Source organism: Rhea pennata, chromosome 25, assembly GCF_028389875.1.
Source record: "Rhea pennata isolate bPtePen1 chromosome 25, bPtePen1.pri, whole genome shotgun sequence".
NCBI classification, from domain to species: Eukaryota; Metazoa; Chordata; class Aves; order Rheiformes; family Rheidae; genus Rhea; species Rhea pennata.
The window spans coordinates 2,507,291-2,533,445 of record NC_084687.1 but is presented as its reverse complement, the minus strand read 5'-3'; the positions used below and the strand labels follow the sequence as shown (position 1 = coordinate 2,533,445).

At 68.5% G+C, this 26,155-nt stretch overlaps 2 protein-coding genes and 1 non-coding gene across 4 annotated transcripts; all 3 read right to left on the bottom strand.

Annotated features, from left to right (window-relative positions):
- Window positions 1-2,342: 2,342 nt before the first annotated feature.
- SARS1 (seryl-tRNA synthetase 1) lies at window positions 2,343-10,978 on the bottom strand. Of its 2 annotated transcripts, none has more exons than XM_062594927.1 (11): window positions 10,783-10,978; window positions 8,320-8,390; window positions 7,851-7,931; window positions 7,036-7,194; window positions 6,196-6,339; window positions 5,512-5,667; window positions 4,642-4,863; window positions 4,418-4,547; window positions 3,528-3,685; window positions 3,099-3,228; window positions 2,343-2,862 (listed from the first exon to the last, which is right to left on the bottom strand). In XM_062594927.1, exons 1-11 carry the CDS (start codon window positions 10,916-10,918, stop codon window positions 2,705-2,707), a joined length of 1,545 nt encoding a protein of 514 aa, XP_062450911.1. In that variant the 5' UTR covers window positions 10,919-10,978; the 3' UTR covers window positions 2,343-2,704. The 2 variants fall into 2 exon arrangements, with proteins under 2 accessions (XP_062450911.1, XP_062450912.1); XM_062594928.1 differs by having other exon boundaries at window positions 10,811-10,829.
- An 814-nt stretch (window positions 10,979-11,792) lies between these two features.
- Window positions 11,793-25,805, bottom strand: ELAPOR1 (endosome-lysosome associated apoptosis and autophagy regulator 1). The gene is made up of 22 exons (XM_062594926.1): window positions 25,780-25,805; window positions 19,308-19,428; window positions 19,002-19,194; window positions 18,700-18,847; window positions 17,945-18,025; window positions 17,759-17,864; window positions 17,502-17,651; window positions 17,326-17,414; window positions 17,050-17,227; window positions 16,833-16,961; window positions 16,647-16,737; window positions 16,455-16,560; window positions 16,240-16,377; window positions 15,875-16,132; window positions 15,061-15,234; window positions 14,773-14,953; window positions 14,533-14,629; window positions 14,336-14,437; window positions 13,804-13,930; window positions 13,502-13,680; window positions 13,254-13,419; window positions 11,793-13,033 (listed from the first exon to the last, which is right to left on the bottom strand). Exons 3-22 carry the CDS (start codon window positions 19,160-19,162, stop codon window positions 12,965-12,967), a joined length of 2,730 nt encoding a protein of 909 aa, XP_062450910.1. The 5' UTR covers window positions 19,163-19,194; window positions 19,308-19,428; window positions 25,780-25,805; the 3' UTR covers window positions 11,793-12,964.
- LOC134151039 (small Cajal body-specific RNA 2) lies at window positions 25,489-25,806 on the bottom strand. Its single transcript, XR_009960793.1, has one exon. It is a non-coding gene; the product is annotated as a small Cajal body-specific RNA 2 (non-coding RNA).
- Window positions 25,807-26,155: the final 349 nt, after the last annotated feature.

Below are 26,155 nucleotides of genomic sequence, written 5' to 3'. Positions count from 1 at the left end.
CCGCGCCGCAGCCCCGGGGCTCCCGCCGGTGCCGGTGCCGGTGCCTGCGGAGGGCCCGGAGCTGCCGCCGGTGCCGCCGCCGTTGTTGTTGCCGGTGCCGCCGCCGCCCGCGATGCTCGTGGAAGCGCCGCCGCTATTCGCGCTGCCGCCGGGGCGCAGGGGCGGCTGCGCCCGCCGCGGCGGCGCGGCCGGCGGGCAGGTGCCGGTGCCGGTGCCGGTGCCGGTGCTGGTGCCGGTGCCGGGCTGCGCCAGGGCGGGCAGCAGGAGGGCGAGCAGGAGCGCGGCGCCGCGGCCGGGCGCAGCGCCCATAGCGCCCGGTGCGGCCGGTGCCCCCGGTGCGGCCGGTGCCCCCGCGCCGCCGCCGCCGCCGCCGCCCGCGCGCGCCCGCCGGGGCGGGGCGCCTCATTTGCATAGACCTGCCGCGCTCTTAAAGGGGCCGCGGCGCCTCCCCCCTCCCCGAGCCGCGCGCCCCGCTCCCCCGTGGGAAGAACCTGGCGCGGGCGCGGCGCCCCCGCCCCGCGTGGGCCCGGGCCGCGCGCCCCGCCCACGCCCGCACATTGCACACACACGGCGCGGGCCCACGCGCGAGGGCTGGCACCCGCGCACACGCCTTGCACACGGGTGGGGTGGCCGCATGCGCACATGAAGCGCACCCAGGGGTGCGCTCACACACATGCACGCGCGCATTGCCCACGCGCAGGGGCAGGTGGGCGTGCACGCGTGGCGCACACAGGGTGTGCACACACGTACATACACACGTCAGCACACACCACGCACACAGCATGCGGGCACACCCACACGTAGGGCTTGCACGCACACGAAGCTCATGCACAGCGCACCAATGCAACGTGCACAGGGCACGTGCACCCGTGTTTGGGCAGCACACGTGGTGTACACAGCAGTGTGCGTTTTGCACGTGGGCAGCACACGCGCACACACACACACAAAGCATGCACACGCGGCATATGCACAGCCATGCATAGGGCATGCACAAACACACCATGAGCATGCACACACCCACATCTACCCACCCACGCACATGCATGCACACATACACGCTGTAACACCCCAGCACATCGGGGGCAGCCCTGCTGCACCCACCATTGCACCCACGGTTGCATCCACAGTTGCAGCCAGCATTGCACCCGTGGTTGCACCCACAGTTGCACCCAGCGTCAGGCCTGGGGCGGGGGTGCGCGGCAGGAAGGTGCGGAGCTGAGCCCCCGCGAGCAGAATGAGTCAGACGGGTGCGTGCGCAGCGTTGGGGGGGGCCCTGGGGCCCTGGGGTGGGTGCCGGGGAGCCGAGCAGGGACCCCCAGCGCTGGCAAAGGGGCCCTGGAGCTGCAGCTGACTCAGCCGGGGCCTCTCCCCTCCCTCGCTGGCGGCCCCGGCACCCTTCAAAGGGGAGCCGGGCTGGCACTGCCAGGCGGCAAAGCAGGGCGAGGGCGCGGAGAACCGGCTCATCCGGGTGCTGCGCCGCAGCAGGCCCGGGGGCTGGGGGTGGGGGCCCCCGGACGCCTGGGCCCTCTCCCCGCGGGGCCTTGGGTGCAGCCCTGGGTTTCCCATGTGCAGCTGGGCAGGGGGCTGCGGCACCCAAGGACTGGGTGCAAGGAGCATCCCGGCTTGGGACCGCGGTGCTGCATGAAGCCACCCAAGGGACCCCATTTCGCCAGGGGAAACCGAGGCACGCAGCAGCACGCCCCCCGCCTTCCCTAACCCCGCTCCGGGCAGCCTCTCCCCCAGGATAGCTGTATCCCCACACCCCAGCAGGACGCGGTACTGAGGCCGGGAGGTGCTGAGGCCGCGGCAGCAGCTGTGCCAAGCGGAGGCTGGTGCGGCCCCCCCCACCCCCCACCCCAGCGCGCGGAGGGGCCCCCGGCCCCTCTTTGAATTACAAATGGGAGCCGCGAGCGCGGCCTTTGTCCGGGCCATTGTGCGGGGCCGGCGGCGGCGCGGAGGCCCCCCGCCGCCCCCCGGGCCCAGCTGCTCCGGCAGGCAGGAAGAAAGGGAAGAAAAGGGTGGAAACACGCTGCCCCCCCCCCCCCCAGCTAGGCGGATAAAACCCTCCGTTCAGCAGCTCGTCCCCAGCTTGGTGGGAATCCAGTTAGCGCTTTGCTGGTTCCCAGCGACCGCCGAGGGCTCGGGGGTGCCGGGCCACCCTGGGGTGCCCTGGGCAGAGGCACCAAGCTGTGCCCACGGCCCTCGCCAGGATAACGCTGCGGAGTGAAGCAGGGCTGCAGCCCTTCCCTCCTTTTCATCCCCAAAGGAATAACCACCCTGCAGCGGCGCCCAGCGCCCCCCCCCCCAGCCCTCAGCCCAGCACCCGCAGCCCGAGCGGCTCATGGAGGCTTTCTTCGCTTTATTGTATTGACCAGGAGGGAAGTTTCCACCCGTAGGAAGAGCCTATGGTACAGTAAACCCCCAGGGGACAGGGGAGCCCAGACGCACGTTCCCCTCTCGCCCTCCCGGCCTGGCTCTGCGCAGGCGGCGGACGGGGGTGCTGGAGCCCAAATATCATCAGTTCTTCGTCCTGTCGGAGCACAATGGAGCGGAGTGGTGCTGAGCCGCCGGCTCAGCAACCGGCAGCCCCCCGAAGCGAAGGTGATGGGCGCAGCCAGAGGCAGAGCGAGCCAGAGACGAAGCTGAGATTATTCAGGAGGCCCCCAAGGGTCTCTGGTGGCCCTGGACACGGCAGAACCAGGGTCTAGGCGCTGTTCACGCCCATGTTCTTCATCCGCTCCTCCAGCACCCGCTCTCCTCCTGTCGACTTCTTCTTGCTGCCCTCTTGCTGTTTTTTCTGCTTCTTGGAGAGCTCCTGGTCGATGGGGGCTGGCTTCACAAATGGGATCATCTCTCGGAGATCTGAGGGAAGAACAGGCAGGACACATCACACTCAACTGCCCAGGGCTCTTCTTGCTCCTGGGGATCAGGGTTGGCCGCTCCCTCTTGCATCCCTGGTCCCTCAGCTCCTTCCACTGCCTGAAACCACAGCCCGGTGGGAGGGACAAGCCAGGGCTCCGGGTGCCCTGGGATCTAGGCTGCACTGGGAGAGACTGGAAGCAAGGGAGCGTGGGGAGGGCACGGCAGTCGGGCGCTACCTCGGGGCATGAAGTCCCGGAGCCTTTCTGGTATGAGGATGCCCTCCTCCGTCTGGTAGTTCTCCAGGATGGCGCAGATGGTCCGGGTCGTGGCGCACATCGTGGCGTTGAGCATGTGCACAAACTCCACCTGCAGCGGGGAACAGCGGGGGTGAGGCAGCCGCAGGGACACGAGCGGGCAGGCCCTGGGGACCGGCGTGCCCAAAAGGGGTGTGAGGCTCCTGTCCGGCCACTCCCCTCAGCACCCTGCAGAGTTTCAGGGTCTGTCTGGCACCAGAACGTCACTGGGCAGTCATATCCTTGTAAAAGCAGCCCTGGATTTGCCCAGAACTGTGGGGGAAATTCCCCCCCCCCCATACACACTCAAATTTCTGCAGAGGTGAGAGGAAAAAGCCAAGGAGTTCTGCAGTGCAGGAGCTTGTCCCTCACCTTGTCCATCATCTTCTTGGTCTGCCCATAGCGGATGCGCAAGCGGCGGGCCTGGTAGTCTGTGCAGTTGGAGCAGGACACGAGCTCACGGAAAGCGCCCGAACCGGGGAACCAAGCCTCCAGGTCCAGCTTCTTACTGGCAGCGTGGTTCAAGGAGCCTGAGAGACAGGAGGGCAGCGGTTAGTGGGGCATCTCTGAAGCTATCCCAAAGGCACCCGTTTGGTCTCATCTTCAATCTCCGAGGCTTGAAGCCTTCAGATGACTTCAGTGGTGCTGTGCTGGTATTTTGTGCTTGCCCCTGTGGAAATCACGTTCCTGCTCTGCAGAGAGGAGCCTGGAAAGGAGCTTTTAAATGGACCAGTTTCCCTGGGAGAGCTCCCAGGCTCAGCTCAGAGGAGCTGTTCAAACTGCTCTTCCCTTCCACAGGAACAGAGCAGGGACAGTCCTCGCACATCCATACCCCCTGTGATGCACGCTTCTCTCTGGTGGACCCCAAGCAACGCAGAAGATCTCTGGAGAAAAGTAATCGTTCCTTCCCTTTCTCCAAACCCTGAAGCCGCAATGTCTCCTCCCCCTTGCCAGGCCTGAGGACAGATACCGTGGGAACACGAGCCGGGGATGCTCTCGGACAAAGGAAGCCAAGCCGGGAAGTGGGTCACCGCCACGGCGACACCAGAGGTGCTGGCAATTGCAGCTGATCTCCTTGTAGGCTGCTGCAGTGCCAACGCGCAGAGACGTGGGCTGGGTGCTGGTCACATGCTCCCACATCGTCAAAAAGCCCCAACCCCAAAGGCCTTCCCAGTCTAAGCAAGCAGGAAGAGGGGAACCCCATGACACGCCACTCAGGGGCCGTGCTGACAGTGCAGCCCCGCCCGGAGCTCAGGTCCTACCCGAGACGATGTTGACGATGTGGTAGGGGATGCCCAAGGACTGGTAGAAGTCCTCCGCCGTGGCGATCATCTCATCAAACATCTCCCATGACTTGTTGTCATGCGGCGAGGCGTAGACGAACTGCTCGATCTGCAGAGAAAAGCCCTGGGTCCGCACGGGCCCTCGGAAGCGGCCCGGATTCCCCGGAGGACCTGTGTGGACTCCCTGTTCCCGCCCCTCTCACCTTTTCAAACTGGTGCACGCGGAAGATGCCCCGGGTGTCCCGGCCGTGCGAGCCGACCTCCTGGCGGAAGCAGGTTGACAGCCCTGCATACTTGATGGGGAGATCCTCTGGCTTCAGCCACTCGTCCCGGTGCAGGGCCGCGATGGGCTGCTCCGAGGTAGCGATGAGATACTTCTCGTCGATGGAGCTGTCATCGGCCTTCTCGCTGCCCTTGCCAATCACCTGGGGGAGCGAGGAGGGAACGTGGGGTCAGGAATGCCTGAGAGAGCAACCGTGCTCCATCCCCAGCTCTTCTTACACCTTTAGGGCCAAAGACCCTTGGGCTCGGCAGGTGCTAACAAGGAGCCAGCGCACGCACCCGCTCTCCCTGCCCGGTGCTGGCTGCACGCAGACAGGCAGAGGACTTCTGGGGCTGGCACTTAGGTGGGCAGGAGGGAGAGGACGGCTCAGAAATGGGTCACGGGAAGGGGAGCAGCTGCTGCTTGCTGCTTGTTTGGCCTCCTTAAGAGGCCTCGATGGCCTCCCGCCAGCTCCTGATGGCGAGGCTGGGGACGGAGCTGTCTCCCCGTCACGGCATCACCATGACAACCGACCGCGTTAGCAACCTCCCAGCAGGGACCGCACGTCTTTTCACGGCAAAAAGATAAACCCCAGAGATAGGGAGCAGAAGGGAGGCGACACGGGGGCATCCCGGGGCAGAGGGGATCTCAGCAGGCTTCCTTCCTGCAGCGCTTCCACACCTCATCCTGGGGGGGAGGCCGCATCGTGAAGGTTTAGTTTGAAAGCCTGATCCAGAGGCAATGGCCGGTGCCAGCCAGCGGGACGCATAAGCTCCGCAGCCGCTGAGCGCGCTCCGTCCTCATCGCTCACCTTGTACAGCTCCTCGTCGAACTGGCTCAGCTGGGCCACCTCCTGCATCACCTCCTTCCGCATGAAGAAGGGGGTGTAGACGGGGGTGTAGCCCTTGGCGCGGAGGGTCTGCAGGGCGTACTGGATCAGAGCCTGCTCCAGAAACACCAGGGGACCCTGCGGGACAAGGGAAGCCACCAACGGTCACACACACCTCGCTCCGCTGTCCCCACTCGCTCATCACGTTTGGGAACACACTGAGCATGGGAGAGGGCGCAAGCCAGCTCCAGCCCCAAGCCCCCAGTTTAACCCAGTGCAGCACTTGCTTCCCGCAGACCTGTGCTGCTCCGGGTCACAGATGGCCCTGTATCCTACAGCAGCACGAGCTGAGCACCGTGAGCTGCTCTGGGCATGCCGTCACCCTCTGACTGTGGCAAGATGTTTGAGTGAGTCTGCAGGGTGCCCGGGCCAACCACATCAGCAGCCCCATGTCGAGTCCGTCCCACGCAGCGAGCCAACCCAGCACAAGCTCATGCCTCCACAGAGGCTCCTGTCTCCACAGTAAGTTCAGCCCAGGGGATGAGAAGCCACGAACGCTCTGTCTCCCAGGTCGTGTTCCTTGTTTTCCACATCACACAACTTTCCCTCTGGCTCTGGTTGTTTCTTTCCCCTGCGCCCAGCAGAGGCGGCATCCTGGGCTCTCACCTTAAGGAAATATCCCCGGCTTCCAGCAACAATGGCTCCCTTCTCTCCCTCATAACCGTCCACCATCACCACCAGGTCCACATGGGAATACTTCTTCCTGCACGTGCAGTCCCCCCAGATCCGCTCTACCTTGTTGTCCGCATCCTGGATGGAAGGAAGAAGAAGGGGAGTCTATCATCTCTTCTCTCAGGCCTGCAACATCACCAGCCTGCTCCCACCTATGTCGCACTGGGCCCAGTTTGGGAGCGTCCCACACTACATCAAAGCACCTGACCTCCCTCCTTAACCTTCCCCAGCCCAGAGGAGCCTGTTCTCAGGCCTCCCCCAGCCTCCTCCAAGCCCCAACAGCCCCAGACCGAAGTGGGTTCCCCCTCCTGGACCAGGCTTTGCCATTTGGAAGTGACTGAATCCAGGTCCCAAGAGCCAGAGCCTGGAACCCCAATGCTGATCCCTGCTGGACACATATTACGTAGCCACTTGGCTGCCAGCCCAGCTTAATTGTGTTCCCCCAGCAAAATATCCCCGCTGGATGAATGAAGGCAGCAGAGAGAGATCCCAGCCTTTGGCTCCAAGCGAGTTTCCCATGTATTTCCCGAACAATGCCTGCACCCCACGTTGTCTGAGCTGCTCTTTGTGCGCTCCCGGCAGGAAACACTGTCTTGTCATGCAGATTTCATTCACCGCCTGCCGGATCTCGGTGGGGACCTCCCTCCAGCGAGCCTCGCTCAGCGGCACTTGTCTTGCTTTGATGAACCCGCACGCAGCTGGCCCGGAGCAGCCCTGCAGCTCCCCACACCTGCCCGGAGCATGGCCGGGGAGGGGGGCACGCTCCATCCCTACCTCGTCATTGCTGATGGGCACCGAGGGGTGGAGGAGGTTCCCGATCTCCCGGAGGCTCTCAAAACGCTCTGCCTCCAGCCTCACGCGCTCGGCATCACACTTGAGGATGGCTTCATCGATGAGGACACGGACTTTCTTGATCTGGGATACCTGGAGACCCTGTTACAGAGAGCTGGGTTACGGGAGGAAGGAAAGAAAACCTAAGTGGAGAGGAGGTTACCAGCTGAGTGTAGTTAATCACAGACCCTCACCCAACTGACACGGGCTCTGGAGCGAAACCATGAATTGAACACATCAAACAACAGCGAAAGAAGACAAAGGGCCAACATAAGTCAGGCACTGAAAGGCCCTGAGCAAGCTAAGGCGTCACATGGGGCCTGACAGCAACAGGGGGGTGCAGCCAGCTCCCATGGCAGCAAAAGCCGACCAGCTCCACGCTCATTAAACGTCTCAGTTGATGAACTGGGAAGGAGAACAGACAGGGGAAAAAAGGACTTGCGGAGGATACACAATTACTAAGGCCAGTCAAATCCCCAAGGAAATCACAGAACAACCTCCCAGGTGGGTGAACAGGCCAGGGAACTTGCTGCCACACACCAAGCCTAAAACAGTTTTCAGATGAACAACACTGAGTAAGGTCTGATTATTGCTGGCTCAGGACTGGGAGAAATAATCTCCCAGTGTAGAGTTTCAGGCAGTCATTTATCAGTTGGTGTTGGGGCTTTCAAACATCTTACATCGCCAGCTTGGGCGATTACAGCTGGAGCTCTGGATGGGTTGGTGGCACCCCGAAGGGTAGATGGAGTCAGCCTCACCCCTAAGATATCGGCTGTGAGCTCTTCAAGGTTCTGCACGCTCTCTGGTACAGACTCATCAGTTCCCACTGGCTCTTTTTTCTGCAGAGGAAGGAAAAAAAAGAAAAAGAAAAAAATGAAGAAAAGAAAAGAAACACCATCAGGGTCAAAGAGAAAACCCACAGGGTAAATACATTCTTGAATAATGCTAGGGAGAGGTGTGGAGAGCAAGGGGAGTCCATGTGGTCCCCAGCAGAGGCTTGGGAGAAACATCCCCACTTAGCAAGGTCCCACTGGTGGTAAACACCTGCCAGGGCCATCTGCCTGTGTGAAGGAGGCTCCACCACATCAGGTGTTTCAGGAGCCTGCTGTGAGTGAAGCCCTCCTCTCCCAGGCCAACAGCACTGCAGTGGGGCAGCCCAGCACCTCCTCCAGGCTGGGCACAGGCTCCCAGGATCGAAGCCGTTCTTGGCTCAGAGCTCTCCCTTACCTTCATTTTGTCTCCGATTGTTTTGCTGCAAAGGTTCTTCAGCTTGTTCAAGTTATCAGCACGAAACCTGCCTAGAAGCAACAGCAGAGAAAGCCATGAGCTGGCAGCACAAGTGGGAGGACACCAGGACACCCAGAGGCGCAGTCTGTGCCGGCCCTCCTGCCACGAAGCCTTGCACAGGAGCAGGAGAGATCAGCTTTTCCCCACCTCTGACTTACTGCACACATCCAGGCAGGTGAAACTCTCCCTTCGGAGGGGCACAGGGCGCTGTCCACAGATGCCCAACACCATCGACCATTTCAGAAGGGCAGGTCAAGCGTTTGTGCATGAGCACATTTTGGGCCTGGCTGCCGTTCAGGGCAGCCTTAAACAGAGCAGAAATCTCCCACACCGAGGTTTAATTAAAAAAACCCTGGGGTGACCTTGCACAAGGACATGGAGACAAGGCCTTGGCTGCACAGGGACTCCCACATGGGAGATGGGACTGTCTAGTCCCGGGCCTGTGGGCAGGAGCGGTCACAGCGATGAAATCTGGGCTATTCTCATTTCTCTGCTATTGCTTGGCAAAGCCCTGCAGCTTGGGTGAGGAGCTGCTCACTGGAGCGAGGCCTAAGGACAGTCAAGGGACCGGAGAGGACATCCTTAGTGACCCCAGGACACATCTGTCCCCTCCCGGGCAGCCCCAAGGCATGCAGGAGAGAGGGAGGCAGGGAAGGGGTGAGAGTGCAGCCCAGAACAGGAACTTGCTAACACCAGAGCTGCGTCACTCCAACATCAGAGCACGATCTCACATCTCCCAGGGTGCTGCCCTGCCTCATCACTGCTCATGCAGGAGCCCGGAAACAGCCCCAGGTGTGGGGACGTCTCTGCAAAGGGAAACCAGCAGATGCCCCGATGCGAGACGAGTAACGTCCCCATCTATGGGCAGTATGGGGCTCACAGCAGGGCGGGTTTGATTCAGGGAGTCAGAAAGGAAGGGGTTAAATCCCATAACGGTTGAAGGGGTTAAACTCAATCAGGGAACAGGGCACTGCAAACACAACCCTGGAAGCATCCCAGTGCCCTCCCCAAGGACGGCGCAGACCCCACCGGCACCGCGACAGACTTGCGACAGGATTGCATCAGCCGGCCGCTCACCGGCGTGTCCTGCCAGCCCCGCGCCTCCCGGTTACGCACCAGCACATCCCTCCGCAGCACCCACCACTGCGGGGACCAGAGAGATCCCCGCAGGGACGGGGACAGGGCTGCGGCCAGCCCCCACCGCTGGCCTTGAAAGCCTGCTGGTCCTGTGGGATGAAAGGACCTCTGCTAAAATTAATGCCGCGATGACGGCATGGCCGGAGCCGGGGAAACACCAGGCGTCATTAAGCTGGGCCGGGCTCTTTCACATCAAAGCAACTGAGTTAAGAACACGTTTAAAGCTCCCTTTTATCTGGCAGCTGCAAGGTGAATGGCTGTGCCCTGGGAATCATGTGGCTGCAGGTCTTGGGGGGCACCCACCTCTCCTCCCACCGCACCGGCACCCACGCCGACAGCACCCAAACCTGGGGCTCAACAGCAACTCCCAGCCCAGCAGCCCAGGCCAATTTCCTGCTCTCCCACCCAGGCTGAAGGGCCGGTCCACGGAGCACGAGGTGGCCCGCTTTGCTCCTGCCCCTCCAGACTGCCCAGACGTGGTTTTACCCCACAACCTCAGAGGTGGCATCACGCAGCGAGCGGGTCCTGCCCTGCCGGATCCCGCAGCAGCGTGAGGGTGGCGGGGAAAGGAGCTCCAGGGGCTGGATCACCCATGGGGATCCACATGTAGGGCAAAGGGGGGCTGCCTTGTGGGGGTGCTGAGGGTGGATCCACCTGCAGAGCCTGTGCCCAGTATGAGGGTGCTGGGGGAGAGGGATCCGGCTAGGGAGCCTGCGGGGAGAAGGGGCCAGGGGGCCCCAGATACGAGGTGGGTGGATGGATCCACCTGGGGGTCCCCCAGCCTGCGGGCTGAGGGGGTCCCCAGGAGGATGAGGCAGTCCCCAGGGTCCCCATCTCTGGGGGGTGGCAGAGAGGGTCCCCAGCCCAGCGAGGGCGTGAGGGGCTCCCCAAGGTCCCCAGCCTGAGGGGGGTGAGGGGCTCCCAAAGGCCCTCATCCCCGGGGGTGGGGTGAGTGGGTCCCCAGGGTCCTCATCTCGGGGGCCGTGAGGGCTATCCCAGCCCAGAGAGGTGGTGAGGGGCTCCCCGAGGTCCCCAGCGCGGGGTGGGTGAGGGGGTCCCCAGAGTCTCCATCCCGGGGGGGGGGCAGGTGAGGGGCTTCCGAGGTCCCCACCCCGAGGGGGGCGAGGTCCCTATCCCGGGGGGGTGGGAGGGTCCCCACCCTGGGGGGGGGGGCCGAGGTCCCCGGGGGGGGTCCCCAGGGTCCCCACGCCGGGGGTCCCCGCCCGCCCGCCCGCCCCGCAGGGGGCGCTGCCGCCCCGCACGTACACCTCCGCCAGGCGCCGTCGGCCCGCACCAGCGCGTCCACCAGCGCCGGGTCCTTGAAGCGCTTCCGCTGCGCGTCGCGCACCACGGCGGGGTCGCCGCCCTTGTCCACGCGGAATAGGTCCAGGTCCAGCACCATGATGATGGCGGCGGCGGCGGCTCCTGTCAGCCCGCAGCAGGAGGCGGCGGCGGCGGCTCGTCCGCACTGCGCATGCGCGGGCGCGGCGCCTGCGCAGAGCCGGCGGGGGGGGGGGGTGGGTGCTCTGGGCAAGCGCAGCAGGCAGCGCCGCCTTCGGCCGCCGGGGGGCGCGCTGGGCACGCGCGGCCCCGCCGCGGCAGCGCCCCCTCGTGGCGCGGCGGCGCGCTGCAGGGCCCGGGCGCCGCCGCCGGCCGGGACCCCCGTGCGTCCCGGGGACCCCCTGCGTCCCAGCGTCCCGGTGCCTGCCTGCATCCCGGGAATGCGGCATCATTGAGCATTCAGCATCCTCTGGTATCCCAGCATCGCCACGCATCCCTGCATCTCCCATCATCCCTGGACATCCCAGTATCCCTGAAGATCCCTGTATATCTCTGGATATGCTGGTATCCTCCTTCATTCTTGGACATCCCATCTTCCCCGGGCATCCCATTATCCCTGAGTGCCTCTACGTCCTGGGGCATCCTGGTGTCCCTGGGCATCCTGCCATCCCCCTGCATCTCCTTGCATCCCAGTATCCTGGAGATCCCGGTGGTCCCTAGCATTCACAGGCATCGCAGCATCCCTGGATCTCCCAGCCCTTCCAGCATCCTCGAGCTTCCCCACATCTCCTGGGCATCCCTGCATCGTCCTGCATCCCCACACCTCCTGGGCATCCCCAGCCCGGGGACCTGACCCAGCATGGCCTGGGCACGCAGGGCTCCCAGCTTCACCCACCCCGTGGCGGGGAGCCAGCCCCGTCCGCCCTACACCACCCCGCCAGACACCGAGCTGCCATCCGAGAGTCAGAAACATTCGTCTTTATTGCTCTGCCGGGGACATGCGGTTCCTCCCTGGCACAACCTAGAAAACGCTGAAAACGGTGTAAAAAGGGAGCCTGCGGGGTCAGAAACTGAGGCTGGGGCTCGTCCCCGAGCTGGACTGCGCGGAAACGCCCCGCCAGAGCCCCCGGGACGCTGAGCTTGCAGGCCTGGGACCGTGCCACGGCTGCGCGCGGTGTGCCAGGGACCCGGCCGAGCCGCCGGACGGGATGCCGGAGCTGCTGGGACCCTTGCTCCGGGCGGGCGGTCACGGCTCGTGCCAGGGCGACGGGGGCTGTGCCAGGCAGGGGGGCGGCAGCAGGGACCCTGGTGGGACGCTGGGTGCCCCACACAGCCCAAGCTGGGCGCTGCCGCTCGCTGGCACTGGGGGAACAGGCTTCGGCTGCGTTACGGCGGCCGTGCGCGGTGCGCGCCAGCTGGCAGCCTGGCTCGGGGCTCCGTGGACGCCCACCAACGGGCACCCAGTTTGGGGCAGGATCGCCCCAACTGGCAATTCCCCCGGTGCGGTGGTCAGACCGAGCTGAGACCTACGGAGCCCAAGGCTACGCAGCGCAGCGAGGGGCAGCCACAGCCAGGAACTCGCACACGCGTGTGCGCATGCACGCCTGGGTACGCATGCATGCAAATAAACACGTGTGTGCGCATGCACACACACAAACGGGGGGACACACCTATGCGTGCACGCGGACGCACGCACACGCTGCCGGCCCCTGCGTGCACGCACACGCAACGCCCTCATGCATGGACACGCACGCACACCATCAGCATGTGCACGCGACCTGCACACGCTTACACACACATGCACGTGCACACACGTGTGCCACCTCGCCCACAGCACGGGGTGGGGGGCAGAGGCGGGGGGGAGGGGGCCTGCCCTCCCTAGGGCACCCCAGCACTGGGGCAGCTATGTCGGGGGACATCGCCGCCACCCCATCCCCTCCGGCAGCGCCGGGATGGACGGGCAAATGCGGCATTTTTTTTTTTTTAAAAAAAAACCCACACCTGTATTTGGCATTTCTTGGCTTTTCTCTCTGTCTCGCTGGGCGGGGGAGGCTTTCCGGGCAGGGGTGTATAAAAGCGATACGAAGCTCCGGCTCGCCGTGTATCCGTAAGGCCACGTGGGAGGTTGGGGGCTCGGCGGGGGCGCCACGGGGCCTCTGCCCCCCCCTCACAGCTCCATGTCCGTGCTGCCGCACGACGTCTTCAGTGGGACCGAGTCGAAGCCGTCCGGCGTCCTCTGCGGAAAGCGCCGGCGAGAGTGGGGGCCCGAAAAACCGAGGTGGGAAGCGGGGGGGAGAGCCAGCGGTGGCATTGCGCGCCCACACCGGGGGTCGGCACCCGGCTGTGGCTTCTCCGGTGTCTACTCTAGGGTTGTGCTCAGCCTCCAGCCTGGTGAGTGGCTGGAAATAGGCACCCGCAGCTGGGCGGGACGCAGACGCGAGGTGGCCGGCGCCTACCTTGGACGTGAACGACTTGATCTTGCCGAAAAGGGACTTCTTGCTGGCGAAGATGAGGTCATCCTCGGCGTCTTCCCCCTCCATGATGGCGCAGCTGTCCGGGGCCGGCAGCTCGCTGTCTTTGGCCGTGGAGTTCATCACCAGCTTGGAGTATTTATACTCCAGCCTCGGGGACGGAGAGCGGAGGGTGAGCCCCGGTGCAGGGACCCGGGTGACGGCCCTGGGGCGCGCGCGCGGCCCTCACTCACTTCTGGTTCTTCTTCCAGAAGTAGCAGGCGAGGACGGCGAGCAGGACGGCGGCGCAGGTGCCCGCCGAGATGCCCACCTTGAGCCAGAAGTCCACGCTCCTGCAGACGCTGACTTGCTGCTGGGGCAGGGCGCTGCCGCCGCGGCACAGCCGGGGCTCCCGCCACACGTACGTGGTCCTCTGCGGGGAGCCCCAGGCTCAGCGGCGGATGTGTCCCCCCCCCTCCACCACCACCACCAGCACCCAAGCCGGGCGCCGCGGCTCAGCCCCCCGGCCGCGGGCTCCCCTCCCCGGCAGCCCTACCTGGACGCCGCCGAGGCAGGCGCCGACGATGGCGCGGTAGTCGCCGGCCGAGCAGAGCGGACAAGCCTCCGCCGTCTCCCAGAGGAAGTGGAAGGTGCAGCCGTCGCAGGTGCCGTCGGGGCATTTGCTGCAGGAAAAACCGCCGGCGCCGGTGGTTTGGGGGGGGGGGGGCAGGTCTTGGCCGGCCCCGGGGCGACGGGCAGCACGTGGCGAGCCCGGTGGGCGCCACGCGGTCCGGGGATGCTCTGGCCGCGCGGACTGGGGACAGGGGATGCGGCCATCCCCGGAGCAAGGTGACACCGAATGCCTCGGATTTGGGGATCTGCAAAGACTCCGCGGGAAGCGCCGGATGGAGCCGAGCCGGATCGGGCGCAGCTCTCACTGGGTGCTGCGAGAGCTGGGACACGGGCGAGCCCGGAGCGACATCCGCCCCCGTCTGAGCCCGCTCGCAGCTCGGCACGCGTACCGCGAGGCCGCGCGGGATCCTTCCGCGTCCCGAACGGCCCCCACGTGCCGCGCCGCGGCCGCCTACCTGGGCACGGCCAGCGTCCCGGTGCCCGGCCGCAGCGGGTTGCAGCGCAGGCGGACGGCGGTGGCCCGGCCGGCGCCGCAGGACTGCGTCACCTCGCTGGACCTGCGAGGGGGACGCCGGGAGGAGCGGGTTGGGGCGGAGGGGGGGGGGGGTTGGTCAGCAGGGTGCCGGCAGCCCCACCGCGGCCCCGCACCCACCTGTAGAAGAAGACGACGTCGGGCAGCTCGGCGCCGGCGGGGGCGAAGTGCTCGGGGGGCGAGACGATGCCGTCCAGCGTGGGGCTGGCGGCGACGCCTGTGACGAGAGCCGGCGTGAGCCCGGCGGCGCCGGCGCCGGGACGGGGAGCGAAGGGAGCCGAGCGAGGCGGCGCAGCGAGGAGCGGGGTTACGGCCGCGGGGGTCGCGGCGAGGCGCAGCGGGAGCCGCCGGCGCGCTCACCCACGAGGCGGTCGGCCAGGCTGACGGGCTGCGAGGACACGGCGCTCTTGTAGCCCACGACGTCGGAGGGCACCACGATGGACTGGCACACGTAGGACGCGACCGCCCTGGAGGAGCCGGGCTTGGCGGCGGGCGCGCGGGCGTCCGTCACGTTGTCGGCGCACGAGGCCATCTTCCTCCCCTGGCGGAGGGGCGCGGGCGGGTGACGCCGCACGCGCGTGTGCGCGCGTGTCCGCACGCGCGTGTGCGCGCCTGCTCGGGGACGTCGCCCCACACGCCCGGACTCACGTGGTTGCCGCAGAGGCTGATGTTGAAGTGATGGAAGTACTTGAGCCCCTTGGAGGTGAAGCTGGGCCCGCTGGCGAAGGCCGTGGGGGCGGAGAGCGCCGAGAAGTCGTAGCGCAGCGCGCGGCCCGGCAGCGCCAGGGAGAAGCTGCAGTTGTTGTAGCAGAGGGAGCGCGCCTGGGGACGGGGGACGTTGCCGTCGGCGCCGGCCGCCGCCTGGCCGCGCCCCTCCGGTGTAGAGTGTCACCCCTCTGGGGTGGCCAGGGGAGCTGGTGTCAACCCTCCGGGGCTGGAGACTGTCACCCATCTAAGGTGGCCAGGGGAACCGGTGTCACCCCCTTGGGGGTGGCCAGGAGGGGTTGGCATCACCCCTCAGGGGCTAGATGGTGTCACCAGTTCAGGAAGGCCAAGGGGATTGGTGTCACTCCTCTGGGCCTGGAAAGTATCAGCCATCCAGGATGGTTGGTGGGGGCTGGTGTCACCCCTCGGGGGTGGCCAGGAGAGGCTGGTGTCATCCTGCTGGGGCTGGATGGTGTCACCTACACAGGATGGCCGGGGGGTGGTGTCATCCCTCGGAGATGGCCAGGAGAGGCTGGGTTAATCCTGCTGGGGCTGGATGGTGTCACCTACACAGGATGGCCGGGGGTGGTATCACCTCCTCCGGCATGGCAGGGAGGGATTGGCATCACCATCACCTCCTTGGGGATCACAGTGAAGGGGGGAGCCACCCTCTGGGGCTGGACAGCACCACCCACGCGAGACAGCGGCACCCATGGCCAGAGCGACCAGCCCCACGGGCCGCCGCGCCGGGGGGCACCTTGTTGCTCTGGGTGCCGGGGCCGCAGGGGCCGCAGGCCTGGCTGCCGTCGGGCGGGCGGCCGCGCAGGTAGGTGCCGGGCGCGCAGGGCCGGCAGGCGCCCGAGCCCGGCTCCACGTAGTGGCCGGGGGGGCAGGCGGCGCAGGACGAGCCCGCCGGCTCCAGGGCGCAGCGGCGGCAGAAGGAGGCCACGCCGCCCAGCACGTTGGTCACGTTGACCGAGTAGAGCTTGGCCACGTCGCTGGTGTACCGCCGGCCCTGGGGGGGGGGGGGGGGGGGGAGAGCGGGCAGCCGCCGTGAGCGGCGCAGCGCGGCTCGCCGAACCCGCCTGCCCCCCCACCCGCCGGGGCCGTGCCGCCGCTCACCGCCTCGTGGTAGGGCGTGCGCTGGAAGGCCCAGGTGAAGCTCGTCGTGGCGTTCTTCTCCACCACGTAGGTGTAGGACCGCTTCTCCTTGGCGCCCGTCCAGGTCTCCACCGGCGTGTTGGTGCGCGAGTTGACGCCCTGCGTGGCGGGCGGTGGCGGTGGGACGGCGCCGTGGGTGCCTCCGCGGCCGCCCCGCCGCCCGCCGCCCCGCTCACCACCATGAAGTAGAGCTCGCAGCTGACGCTGCAGACCGTCTCGAAGACGAAGGTGATCCTGGCCACCTCCTTGCTCTCGGCGTCCTCCGGCGGCAGCGGCGGCGGGCTGCGGAGGCGGGCGGGGGCCGTGGGGACGCCGCCGATGCCGCCGCCGCCACCGCCGTCACCACCGCCCCGGCCGCCGGCGCTCACCTGAACCCCGGCACCACCAGCGTGAGGATCATGAAGTCGTTATCGGAGGCTCCCGCCACCGTGTAGACGTAGTCGCCGGCCACCTCCCAGCCTGCACGCACGGGGCGGGGGGCAGAGGCGCCCGCTGAGCCGGGCCGGCCGGCCGCCCCCCGCCGGTGGCCGGCCCCGCGGGGAGGCCGCCGCTACCTGCCATCCCCTTGTACTCAAAGTTGACGCCGCTGAGCACCGTGGTCTCCATGTTGGGGGGCAGCGTGTTCCACCACTTGTACTCCAAGCCCAGCGCCGGCTCGGTGCCGGCCGGGCAGCGCGCGCAGCCTGCCGACGAGAGGGGACGGCGCTGCACGGCGGCGGCGGCGGCGCCCCGGGGCGCCCCGAGGTGCCGCGGCGGCGGGGAGCTCCTTACCGGAGCCGTTGGAGTAGGAGCCGTAGGGACAGGGCTCGCAGGCGCTGCCGTTGCTTTTGAAGAAGCCGGGGTTGCAGGGGGGGCACTTGGTTTTTACCCCCGACGGGGGCAGCTTGGCCGCCTGCGGCAGCTCCTCGTTGCAGATCTTGGGCTCTGCCCACTTGAAAGTGAGCTGGGTCTGCGAAAGGCGGCAGCGAGGCTCCGAGCTCGGCGCCGCGGCGGCGGCACCCCCCCGCCGGCACCGCCGCCGGCCCGGGCACGCCGCCCGCGCCGTACCTCCTCGCTGCCGTCGCAGGCGCTGTGCGTGTAGAAGTAGTCCTCGGCCGTGCAGGGCGGGCGCAGCTTGCAGGCGGCCGAGCCGGGCTCTGCGGGCGGCGGCGGTGGAGGGGGGGGGGTGAGCGGTGCTGCCGGTGGGCTGGGGGGGGGGGACACCCACCGCGGCAGGCTCTCACCCGCGTAGGCGGCCGCCTCGCAGGGCTGGCACGCCGTGGCTCCCTTGCCGGAGAAGGTGTCGGCGGGGCAGAGCCGGCAGGAGGACGAGCCGGCGGCGGCGGCGAAGGTGCCCGGTTTGCAGGGGAAGCACTCGGAGGTGTAGGCGACGCCTGGGAGGGCGGCGGCGGCGGCGGGGGGGGGGCTCGGGACCCGGCGGGCGGCCCCGAGCGCCCCTGCACCGCGGCGGCGGCCCCCCTGCTCCCCGGCGCCCACCTACCTGTGATGCCCACGTTCCTCAGCAGCACGGGCTTGGGCACCTTGGCCCACACGGCGAAGGCGGTGGTGCGCCAGTAGAGCACGTTGTTGCCGCGGCTCAGCTCCACCTGGGCACGGGGACGGCGGCGGTGGCGGGGGCTCGGCGGGGCGGCGCGGGCGGCCCCGCCGCCGGCCCCCCCCCACTCACGCTGTGAAACTCCCAGCCCTTCTCCGTGGTGCGCATCCAGCGCGACTCCTCCGCCGCCGGCTGGCACTGGTCGTTCTGCACCTGCGGGGAGGGGGCCGGCCGGGCGGGAGGGGGGCACGGCCGCGGCCCCTCCGCGCCACCCTCGGCCCCGCCGTCGCCCCTCCCCGAGACACCGCCGTGGTCCCCCGTGCGCCACCCTCGGCCCCCCCCCGGCACTCCTTGGGGACGGCCGTGTCCCCCGCCACCCCCATCCCCGTGAGCCCCCAGGACAGCTATGTTCCCCCACCACCCTCATTCCCCGTCCCCTCCATCACCCCCGAGGACGGCTGTGTCCCCCTTCCACCCTCTTCCCCCCCCCAGGACGGCCTTGTCCCCCTGCCACCCCCATCCCCTCCCCAGGATGGCCGTATCCCCCTGCCACCCGCATCCCCTGTCCCCTCCGTCACCCCCAGGATGGATGTGTCCCCCTGCCACCCTCATCCCCCACCTCCATCACCCCCGGGACGGCCGTGTCCCCCTGCCACCCCGATCCCCCACCTCCATCACCCCCGGGACGGCCGCGTCCCCCCTGCCACCCCCATCCTCCATCTCCATCACCCCCGGGATGGTCGTGTCCCCCCTGCCACCCCCATCTCCCGCCTCCATCACCCCCGGGATGGTCGTGTCCCCCCTGCCACCCCCATCTCCCACCTCCATCACCCCCAGGATGGCCGTGTCCCCCCTGCCACCCCCTGGCACGGCCCTGGGGAACGTACGAAGAACTCGAAGACGATGCTGCTGTCGGGGTAGATGTACTCGAAGGAGACGGTGCCCGGCTGCTTGAGGCTGACGGCGTACATGAGGGTGGCCGTGCACTCGTCCGTGTTGGAGGCGATGTAGTCCCCCAGCGGCACCCACGTGGACCTGGGTCGGGCGGCAGCGCGGCCGTCGGCGCGGGATCCTGACGCGCCCACCGTGCCAGGGGACGCCGGGCACCGGAGCCCGCGCGGCAGGGAGAAACCGGAGTTTTTCCACGCGGGGCGGGGGGTGTGTGTGGGGGGGAGGCCGGTGCACTCACGCCGTGCAGTTCTCCACCGGGTCGCCGAAGCCGTCGTCGACCTCCAGGTTGGTGGCGACGTTGGCGAAGCCGCGGGGCACCTCGTCCCACTCGTCGAAGCGGACGCCGGTGCCCAGCGAGTAGGTGCCCTCGGCGCAGGGCTTGCACGCCTGTGCCCTCATGTCGAGGAACTCGCCCGCCTTGCAGGAGAAGGCTGCGGGAGCGGGCAGCGAGGGCGCTCAGCGGCGCGGGGCGGCGGGCGAACGACGAGCGAGACGGCGGCGGCTCCGATTTTACGCCCGCGGCCGGAAAGCCCCCGCGCCTTACAGCACTCGGTGCCCTTGACGGGGTCCGGCAGCCCGGTGCACAGCCCCGGCGTGTGCGGCACGGCCACTCTCCAGCGCGATCCCGAGCTGTCGCACGCCGTGTACTCGTAGTGGTACTCGGACTGCAAGGGAAGAGGGCGCGGGGGGAGCTGGTGGCGCCGGGGCCGCCCGAGCCCCCCTGCCCCAGGGACGCCAGCCTCACGCTCGGCCCCCACCGCTGCTTTTCCCTCCGGACGCGATGCCAAACGCGGCCCCCTGCTCCGCTGCGCGGACGGGGAAACTGAGGCACCGCGGCGCCTAGCCGCCAACTTGCTGCTGAAACTTGGTCCCGGTTTTATTATTTTTCCCCACTTCTGGAGGGGGAAAATAGGCTCTGGCACCCAGCTGCAACCCCGCCGGGTCACACGGGACCTCTCGCCAGGCTAAGCGCAGCCGCCGCCGGAGGGCACGGCTGGCTCAGCGGGAGCGGGACGCCCCGCGCCGGCCTCTCCGGAAGGGCGCTGCTCGCCGCGGGCGGCGCTCAGCCGACAGGTCTCCCGGCGCTCCCGGATGCGCGGTCCGGCTCGGCCCTGGGGCGCCGCCCGTGCCAGCCCGCGCTGTTTGCAGCTTGGCGAGGCCAGGACAGGCACCCGCCCGCACCCCGGGGTGGGGGCACAGCTCGTGCACAGGGGTGGGGGTTTCGCAAGCGGGGCACTGAGGACCGGGAGGGGAAGGGGGAGCAGCGGCGCAGCCCGTCCCATCGCCGGCCCCCTACACCACCGCTGCCTCGAAACCGGAGCCGGCTCAAGGCCGGCAGCGAAGGCGACGCCGCGTTTAATCCCCGCGCGCCCAGGCAAGGCCGGCGCGGCTTTCGGGCGCTCCCAGCACGCGGAGGCGAGGGAGCAGCCCCCACACCCCCCTTCCCCGACCCGGCTTCCTTCGCCGCGGCGTTTCTGGGGCGTCGGAGGCGCTCCCGGCTCGGGCGAGCGCGTCTCGCTCTTTCCTTTGGCAGCAGACGCGCGAGCGTTGCAGGTTCGCAGGAAAACAAGGCTTTGATGTTCCCCATCAGCGCGCGGAGCGGGAGGGGGCGGGGGGGGGAAACGTGGGAAACGGCGAGATGCAAAGTCTCTGCAAGAGCCCGGCACGGAGCGCAGGGCTCTGCGACGCCAAGGGCACGCTCGGCAAACACGAGGGAGGCGATAAGGAGCTCCGGCGCTGGAGCTGCCCCGGGCACGCGCGCGTCACGCTCGGCTCAGCCGGTGGCCCCCAGCGCGGGCGCCCGAGCCCGGCTGCGCCCCGCGCCGCCCAGCCCAAACGGTAACGCTCCCTCCAGCCTCTGCGGTGGTTTTTCACGCGGCGGCGCCGAGCGGCTAACACGGAAAGCCCGGAAGAGCTGCCTGCAGGTGCTGAGCATTTGTACGCTGCAAATTTTTTACATCTAAATACCTGCAACCTAACACATCCCCGGGGCGACTTTTATTAATGCCGCGGCTCTGCGGCAGGGAGACCCCGGGCCGCAGCCACAGCCCCTGCTCCGGCGGGTGATTGCAAGGCAAGGTGGGCACGGAGAGGTCTCCGTGCCCGGCTCCTGCGCGGAGCAAGAGGGTATATAACCTTTCTAGGAGCAAACCCTCTCCGAGGTCGGAGCCAGCCGCAGCCTATTGTTTCGAGCTCTAGACCGTGCAACGAAAAATTGGATCACGGCAAAAAGAAAAAAAAAAACATAATTATAATGCCCCAGATGAAAAGCGGCATCAAGGCCCTGAGAACGGGCAGGGAGCCGGCAGCCGGCGCGTGGGGACAGCAAAAAGCTGTCACCAGCCTGCGGGGGGGGTAACAAAACCCTGAGCAAACCAGCGAAACCTCTTGACCCGAGCTGCCGCGGTGCCCGATAAGCGGTAAAGCCCGAAGGTTTTTCCTTGCCGGAGGACGGTTCGTCCCCGGGACGGCGGCGGCCGCGCAGCCCTGGGGCCGCCGGCCCGAGCCCGTCGCTTATTAACGCCCGCAGCCGCCCGTGTTTACGGCTCTGAGGTTCGTAGGAAAATTAGAGAGGGATAAAAAGGTGCTACGGGCTGTCGGCAGCAGGGCGAATCCCAGCTCCGGGTGCCGTAGAGGAGCCCTGGATGTGGGTCCCGGCCGCTGCGTCGCCCCCGTCGCGCGGGGCGGGAGGGCAGAGTGACCCCCCCCTCCCCGAATGTGCAGGGACACAGCTGCAGCCTGCCCCCTCCATCCCTATAGGGGATCCAACCTGGACCCCCATGAGCGGTGCAGCCCAGGCCCTACATCCCCTATAGGGGAGGGCAGGCTCGGCCCCATGCCCTCCTCTGCGTCGGGAGGACAGCGCGATCCCTATATGCCCCTCGCTATAGGGTCCACCTGCGGGTGCTGGGCAGCTTCAGGCCTGCTATATGCCCCTTACAGGGGAGCCAGCCCCCTATTCCCCACCCATAGGGAACCAGCCCCACATCCCCTGTGCCATGGAGGTGCCCCAGTCCTCTCCATCCCCTAGGGGACCAGTCCCAGCTCCCCCACGCTATAGGGACCGAAGCTATCCCCACACGCCTGATGCTCTGGGAACACCACCAGCCCCCTAAATCCGATGGAGGGACCCCTGCCCTCTCCCCAGTCCTATAGGAACCCACCTTGGTGCCCCCTGTGCTATAGGGACCAGCCCCTCCCCACATCCTCTCTGCCACAGGGACCCCCCAGCCCTCGCTTCCCTATAGTAACCAGCCCTGGTCCCCCTTGCTATAGGGGCCATTCCCTTCCCGCAGTGCTAACCCATAGGGGTGCCTGGTGCTGCCTGCCCCATAGGGCACTGGCTTCATCCCCTATGCCATGGGGGCCCCATCCCGAGCCCTTCCCATAGGGGCAGCCCGGGGGCTCCCCGCGCTATAGGCGCCCCCCCCGCCGCCGGTACCTCCTTGCAGGCGTGCAGCCGCTCCTCGGCGGCCACCGCGGCCGCCACCCACAGCGCCAGCAGCACCCGCCGCGCCCCGGCCCCGGCCCCGGCCCCGGCCCCGGCCCCGGCCATGGCGCAGCGGCGGCGGCGGCAGCGCTCGGCCCCGCGCACCGGCGGCGGCGGCGGCCCCGCCCCGCCAACGGCCACGGCCCCGCGCGCGCACCTGCCGCCACCTGCCCGCCCCCGCCCCGCCCCCCCCCCGCTACAATGGCATCGCCCCCCTCTCCCCCCCCCCGCCATGCAATGGTACCGCCCCCCCTCCACCCCCCCCCCCCCCGCACCGGGCACGGCCCCCGCGGCTGCACGGTGGCCCCGAGCCCCTGGGCGCTGCACGGAGCGCGGCCCCGTTCACCGCCCCCCCACCGAGTGCAATGGCACTGCACGACCCCCCCCCCCCCGCGCCGGTGCACTGCACCTGCACCGCCCCTTGCCCCCCCCCGTGCAATGGCACCGTGTCCCCCCCCCGATGCAACCGCCCCTTGCCCCCCCACACTGCAACGGCACCGTGTCCCCCTCCCTGATGCAGTTGCCCCTTGCCCCCCTCCCCACCCAGGTGCAATGGCACCGTGTCCCCCCCACCCTCCCGATGCAACCGCCCCTCGCTCCCCTCCTTCCCTGGTGCAATGGCACCGTGCCCCCCCCCATGCAACCGCCCCTTGCCCCCCCTCCCCCCTCCCGGCGCAATGGCACCGTGTCCCCCATGCAACTGTCCTTTGCCCCGCCTCCCCCCAGTGCAACGGCACCGTGTCCCCCCCCCCCCCGATGCAATTGCCCCTTGCCCCACCCCGGTGCAATGGCACCGTCCCCCCCCCCCCCACCCCGCCCCGGCCGGCCCCGCCCGCGCCGCTTCCCGGCAACGGCGGCGCCGCGAGGTGCAGCGCCGAGCACCGAGCACCGGCGCGGCAGCGGATGGCGCCCCCCAGGGACCCGGCCCCGCGGAGCCCCCCCGGCCCGGCCCCCGCCCAGGTAGGAGGGTGGAAATTGGGGTGAAACAAGTCGGGTGGCGGCGGGGTGTCACCGCCTCCCCCCCCCAGCGGCCTGGCCCAGCCGGCCCGGCCCGGCCCGGCCCGGCCGTGGGTGTCACGAACTCTCCGTCCTCAGCCCGGCCAGGGCGCAGAGCCGGGGGGGGGGCCCTGGAGCCGCCTGCACGCCACGGCCACGCTGTGCAGCGCCGCCAAGGCCCGCCGGGCCCCCGCCGCCGGCCTGCCGCCACCCCGCGGGTGAGTGCTGGCCGTCCCGCCTGCCCCCCGCGCCGCGCTGCGCCCGCCGGGCCCGGGCACCGCAGCACCCGCACCCCCTCCACCCCGCACCCCGCGCTGTGCCGGCCGCAGGGTGCCCCGCGGGTCCCCCCCGATGGAGCAGCACCGGCCGCGGCCCCCCGCGCGCCGCTGGGTCAGCCCCACCAAGGCCTCCGTGCACAGCATCCAGGGCGCCATCGGTAGGGCACCGCGGCGGCCCCGGCACGCGGGGGCACGCGAGGGCACGCGGGCGCACGGCTGCGGCGACGCGGCTCCAGCCAGGGGGTTGCGGGGACACGGGTGACTCCATAGTGCCGTTGGGACAGGGCTGGGAGCACTGGGGCACAGCTGGGGCAATGGGGACACGGCTGGGACCGTGGGGGGCATGGCTGGGACCACAGGACCACGGGGACACGGCTGGGACCACGGGGGCACGGGGATGGGGCTATGGCTGTTGTGGGTGGACACGCTCCATCCAGGGTGGCGTGGGGACACAGCTAGGAGGGACCATGGGGACATGGCTGGGACCACAGGACCACGGGGACATGTCTGGGACCACGGGGACGCGACTGGGACCAAGGGGGCACAAGGACACGGCTGGGACCACGGGGACACGGCTGGGACCACAGGACCATGGGGACACGGCTGGGACCATGGGGACATGGCTGGGACCAAGGGGACATGGGGACGGGACTATGGCTGTGGTGCGGGGACACGCTCCATCCAGGGTGGCGTGGGGACACAGCTGGGACCACGGGGATGCGGCTGGGACTACAAGGATGTAGGGGCATGGCTGGGACCAAAGGGTTGTGGCTGGGACCAAGGGACCACGGGGACAGCGCTGGGACCGCTGGGACCATGCGCACAGGGCTTGGACCACAGGGACGTGCTGCCACCCATGGTGATGTGGGTGCAGGCTCCAGCATGGGGACATGGCTCCATCCATGGTGGCCCTGGGGACCCAGCCATGACCACTGACACAGGGGTCGCGGCTGCGCCCGCGGTGGCCTGGGGACCCGGCCGGAGCTCCCCACCGACCCCGTGTCCCCCGTCCGGCAGAGTGTCCCCACAGCGCCGCCACCAACAGCGGCTACTCCCGCAAGGAGAACGGCGGCTTCTTCTCCTGCTAGGAGCCCCCCGGCCCGCAGTAAAGAGCCGAGCGCGGTCCGAGCCCGCGTCCTTGCTCCCGTGCCCAGGGCGGAGCCACCCACGGGTGCTGCCCGGGGCAGGGGGACGTGGGGACATGGGCTGCATCGCCCCAGCCTCACGCCCCTGCAGAGCTCGTGTGCGTTGCACGGCCCCGTGTCTTGCACAAACCTCACGCATGTTGCTTGGAGCTTGCACGGACCCGTGCAAAGCTCCAGCACGTCGTACCCTTGTTCAAAGCTTGTGCGTGGGCCTTGCACGGCCCCGTGCAAAGCTCCTGTGTGTTGCAGGCCTGGTCAAAGCTTGTGCACGGGCTGCGCACAGCCCTGTGCGAAGCTCCTGCACGCTGCCCAGAGCTTGCGTGCCCCCCTGCAGACCTCGCACAGGGAGCTTGCGAGGCCCCGTGTCCCACAGAAACCTCCCACGCGGTGTGTGGCGCCCGCACGGCCCTGCGCACGACTCACGACGCGTTACACAACCCTGCGCAACGCTCTTGCGTATTGTGCAGCCCCCTACAGAGCTTGCACGGCCCTGCGCGTCATTCAAACTTTGCACAGACTGCACGGCCCTGTGCAAAGCTCCCACGTGCCGCACAGCCCCGCGCGAAGCTCCTGCGCGCTGTGCAGACCTTGCACGGCCCCCGGCAAGGCTCCTGCAGGTTGCACCTGGCTCTCAGGGCGCCGTGCAGAGCTCTTGCACAGCGCGTGGACCCTGCGCAGCCTTGTGCAAACCTCCTGCATGCTATACAGGGCTTGCACGGCCCCGTGCAAAGCTCACACGCACCGCCCAGAGCTTGCGCGGCCCCGTGCAAAGCCCCTGCACGCTGCACGGCCCCGTGCAAGGCCCCGGCCGCTGGAGCGGATCAGAATCGCCTCGTACTCAGGGGCCGGGCCCGGGCGGGCCGGGCTCCGGCCTCGTCTATCTGATCGACTCATCACGTCCGCGCCGCCGAGGCGGCCTCGCTGCACAGCGCCCGCGGGGGGCTTCGCAGGAGGGGTCTTCTCACGCCGGGGGGGGCGGCCCCCCCCGATCAAATAAGATCAATGTGTAGGGGAGGAGCGGCGCCCTCGCACGCCCTTGCACACGCACACGCGCCCCCTTCCACGCACACCACCCCCGCTTGCACACGCGCCCCCTTGCACACGCACCCGCGCGCCGCACTCGCGCCGCCGCTCCGCGCGCGCCCCGCCCCCCTCCCCCGCCTACAGCGCGCGCGGGGCCCGCCGGGAAGCGGCGGCCCCGCCCCCGCCGAGCGCGCCCCCCCGCGGCCGGAGGGCGCGCCCCGCGCTGCGCATGCGCGCCCGGCCTCAGCGGCCCGGCTGGTGGGGGCGGGAAGTCGCTCACACGCATGCGCGCCCCGCCTCAGGGGCCCTGCTGGTTGGGCGGGGCGCGAACTTGCTCACACGCATGCGCGCTCCGCCTCAGCGGGCCGGCCGGCGGGGTGGGGTGGGGGTCACTCACACGCATGCGCGTCCGGCCCCGGGCGCACGGGCACGCGCGTGTGCACGGACGCACGGGCACGCG

Coding starts and splice junctions, on each gene's coding strand:
- SARS1 (XM_062594927.1), bottom strand. CDS start 10,918: ATGGTGCTGGACCTGGACCTATTCCGCGTGGACAAGGGCGGCGACCCC. Junction 6,340..7,035: donor TGCCCATCAGCAATGACGAG/GTAGGGATGGAG, acceptor CCTTCCATCCAG/GATGCGGACAACAAGGTAGA. Junction 5,668..6,195: donor GCCGGGGATATTTCCTTAAG/GTGAGAGCCCAG, acceptor CTTGTCCCGCAG/GGTCCCCTGGTGTTTCTGGA.
- ELAPOR1 (XM_062594926.1), bottom strand. CDS start 19,162: ATGAGGGCACAGGCGTGCAAGCCCTGCGCCGAGGGCACCTACTCGCTG. Junction 18,026..18,699: donor GCATCGTCTTCGAGTTCTTC/GTACGTTCCCCA, acceptor CCCTCCCCGCAG/GTGCAGAACGACCAGTGCCA. Junction 16,738..16,832: donor TGAGTACAAGGGGATGGCAG/GTAGCGGCGGCC, acceptor CCGTGCGTGCAG/GCTGGGAGGTGGCCGGCGAC.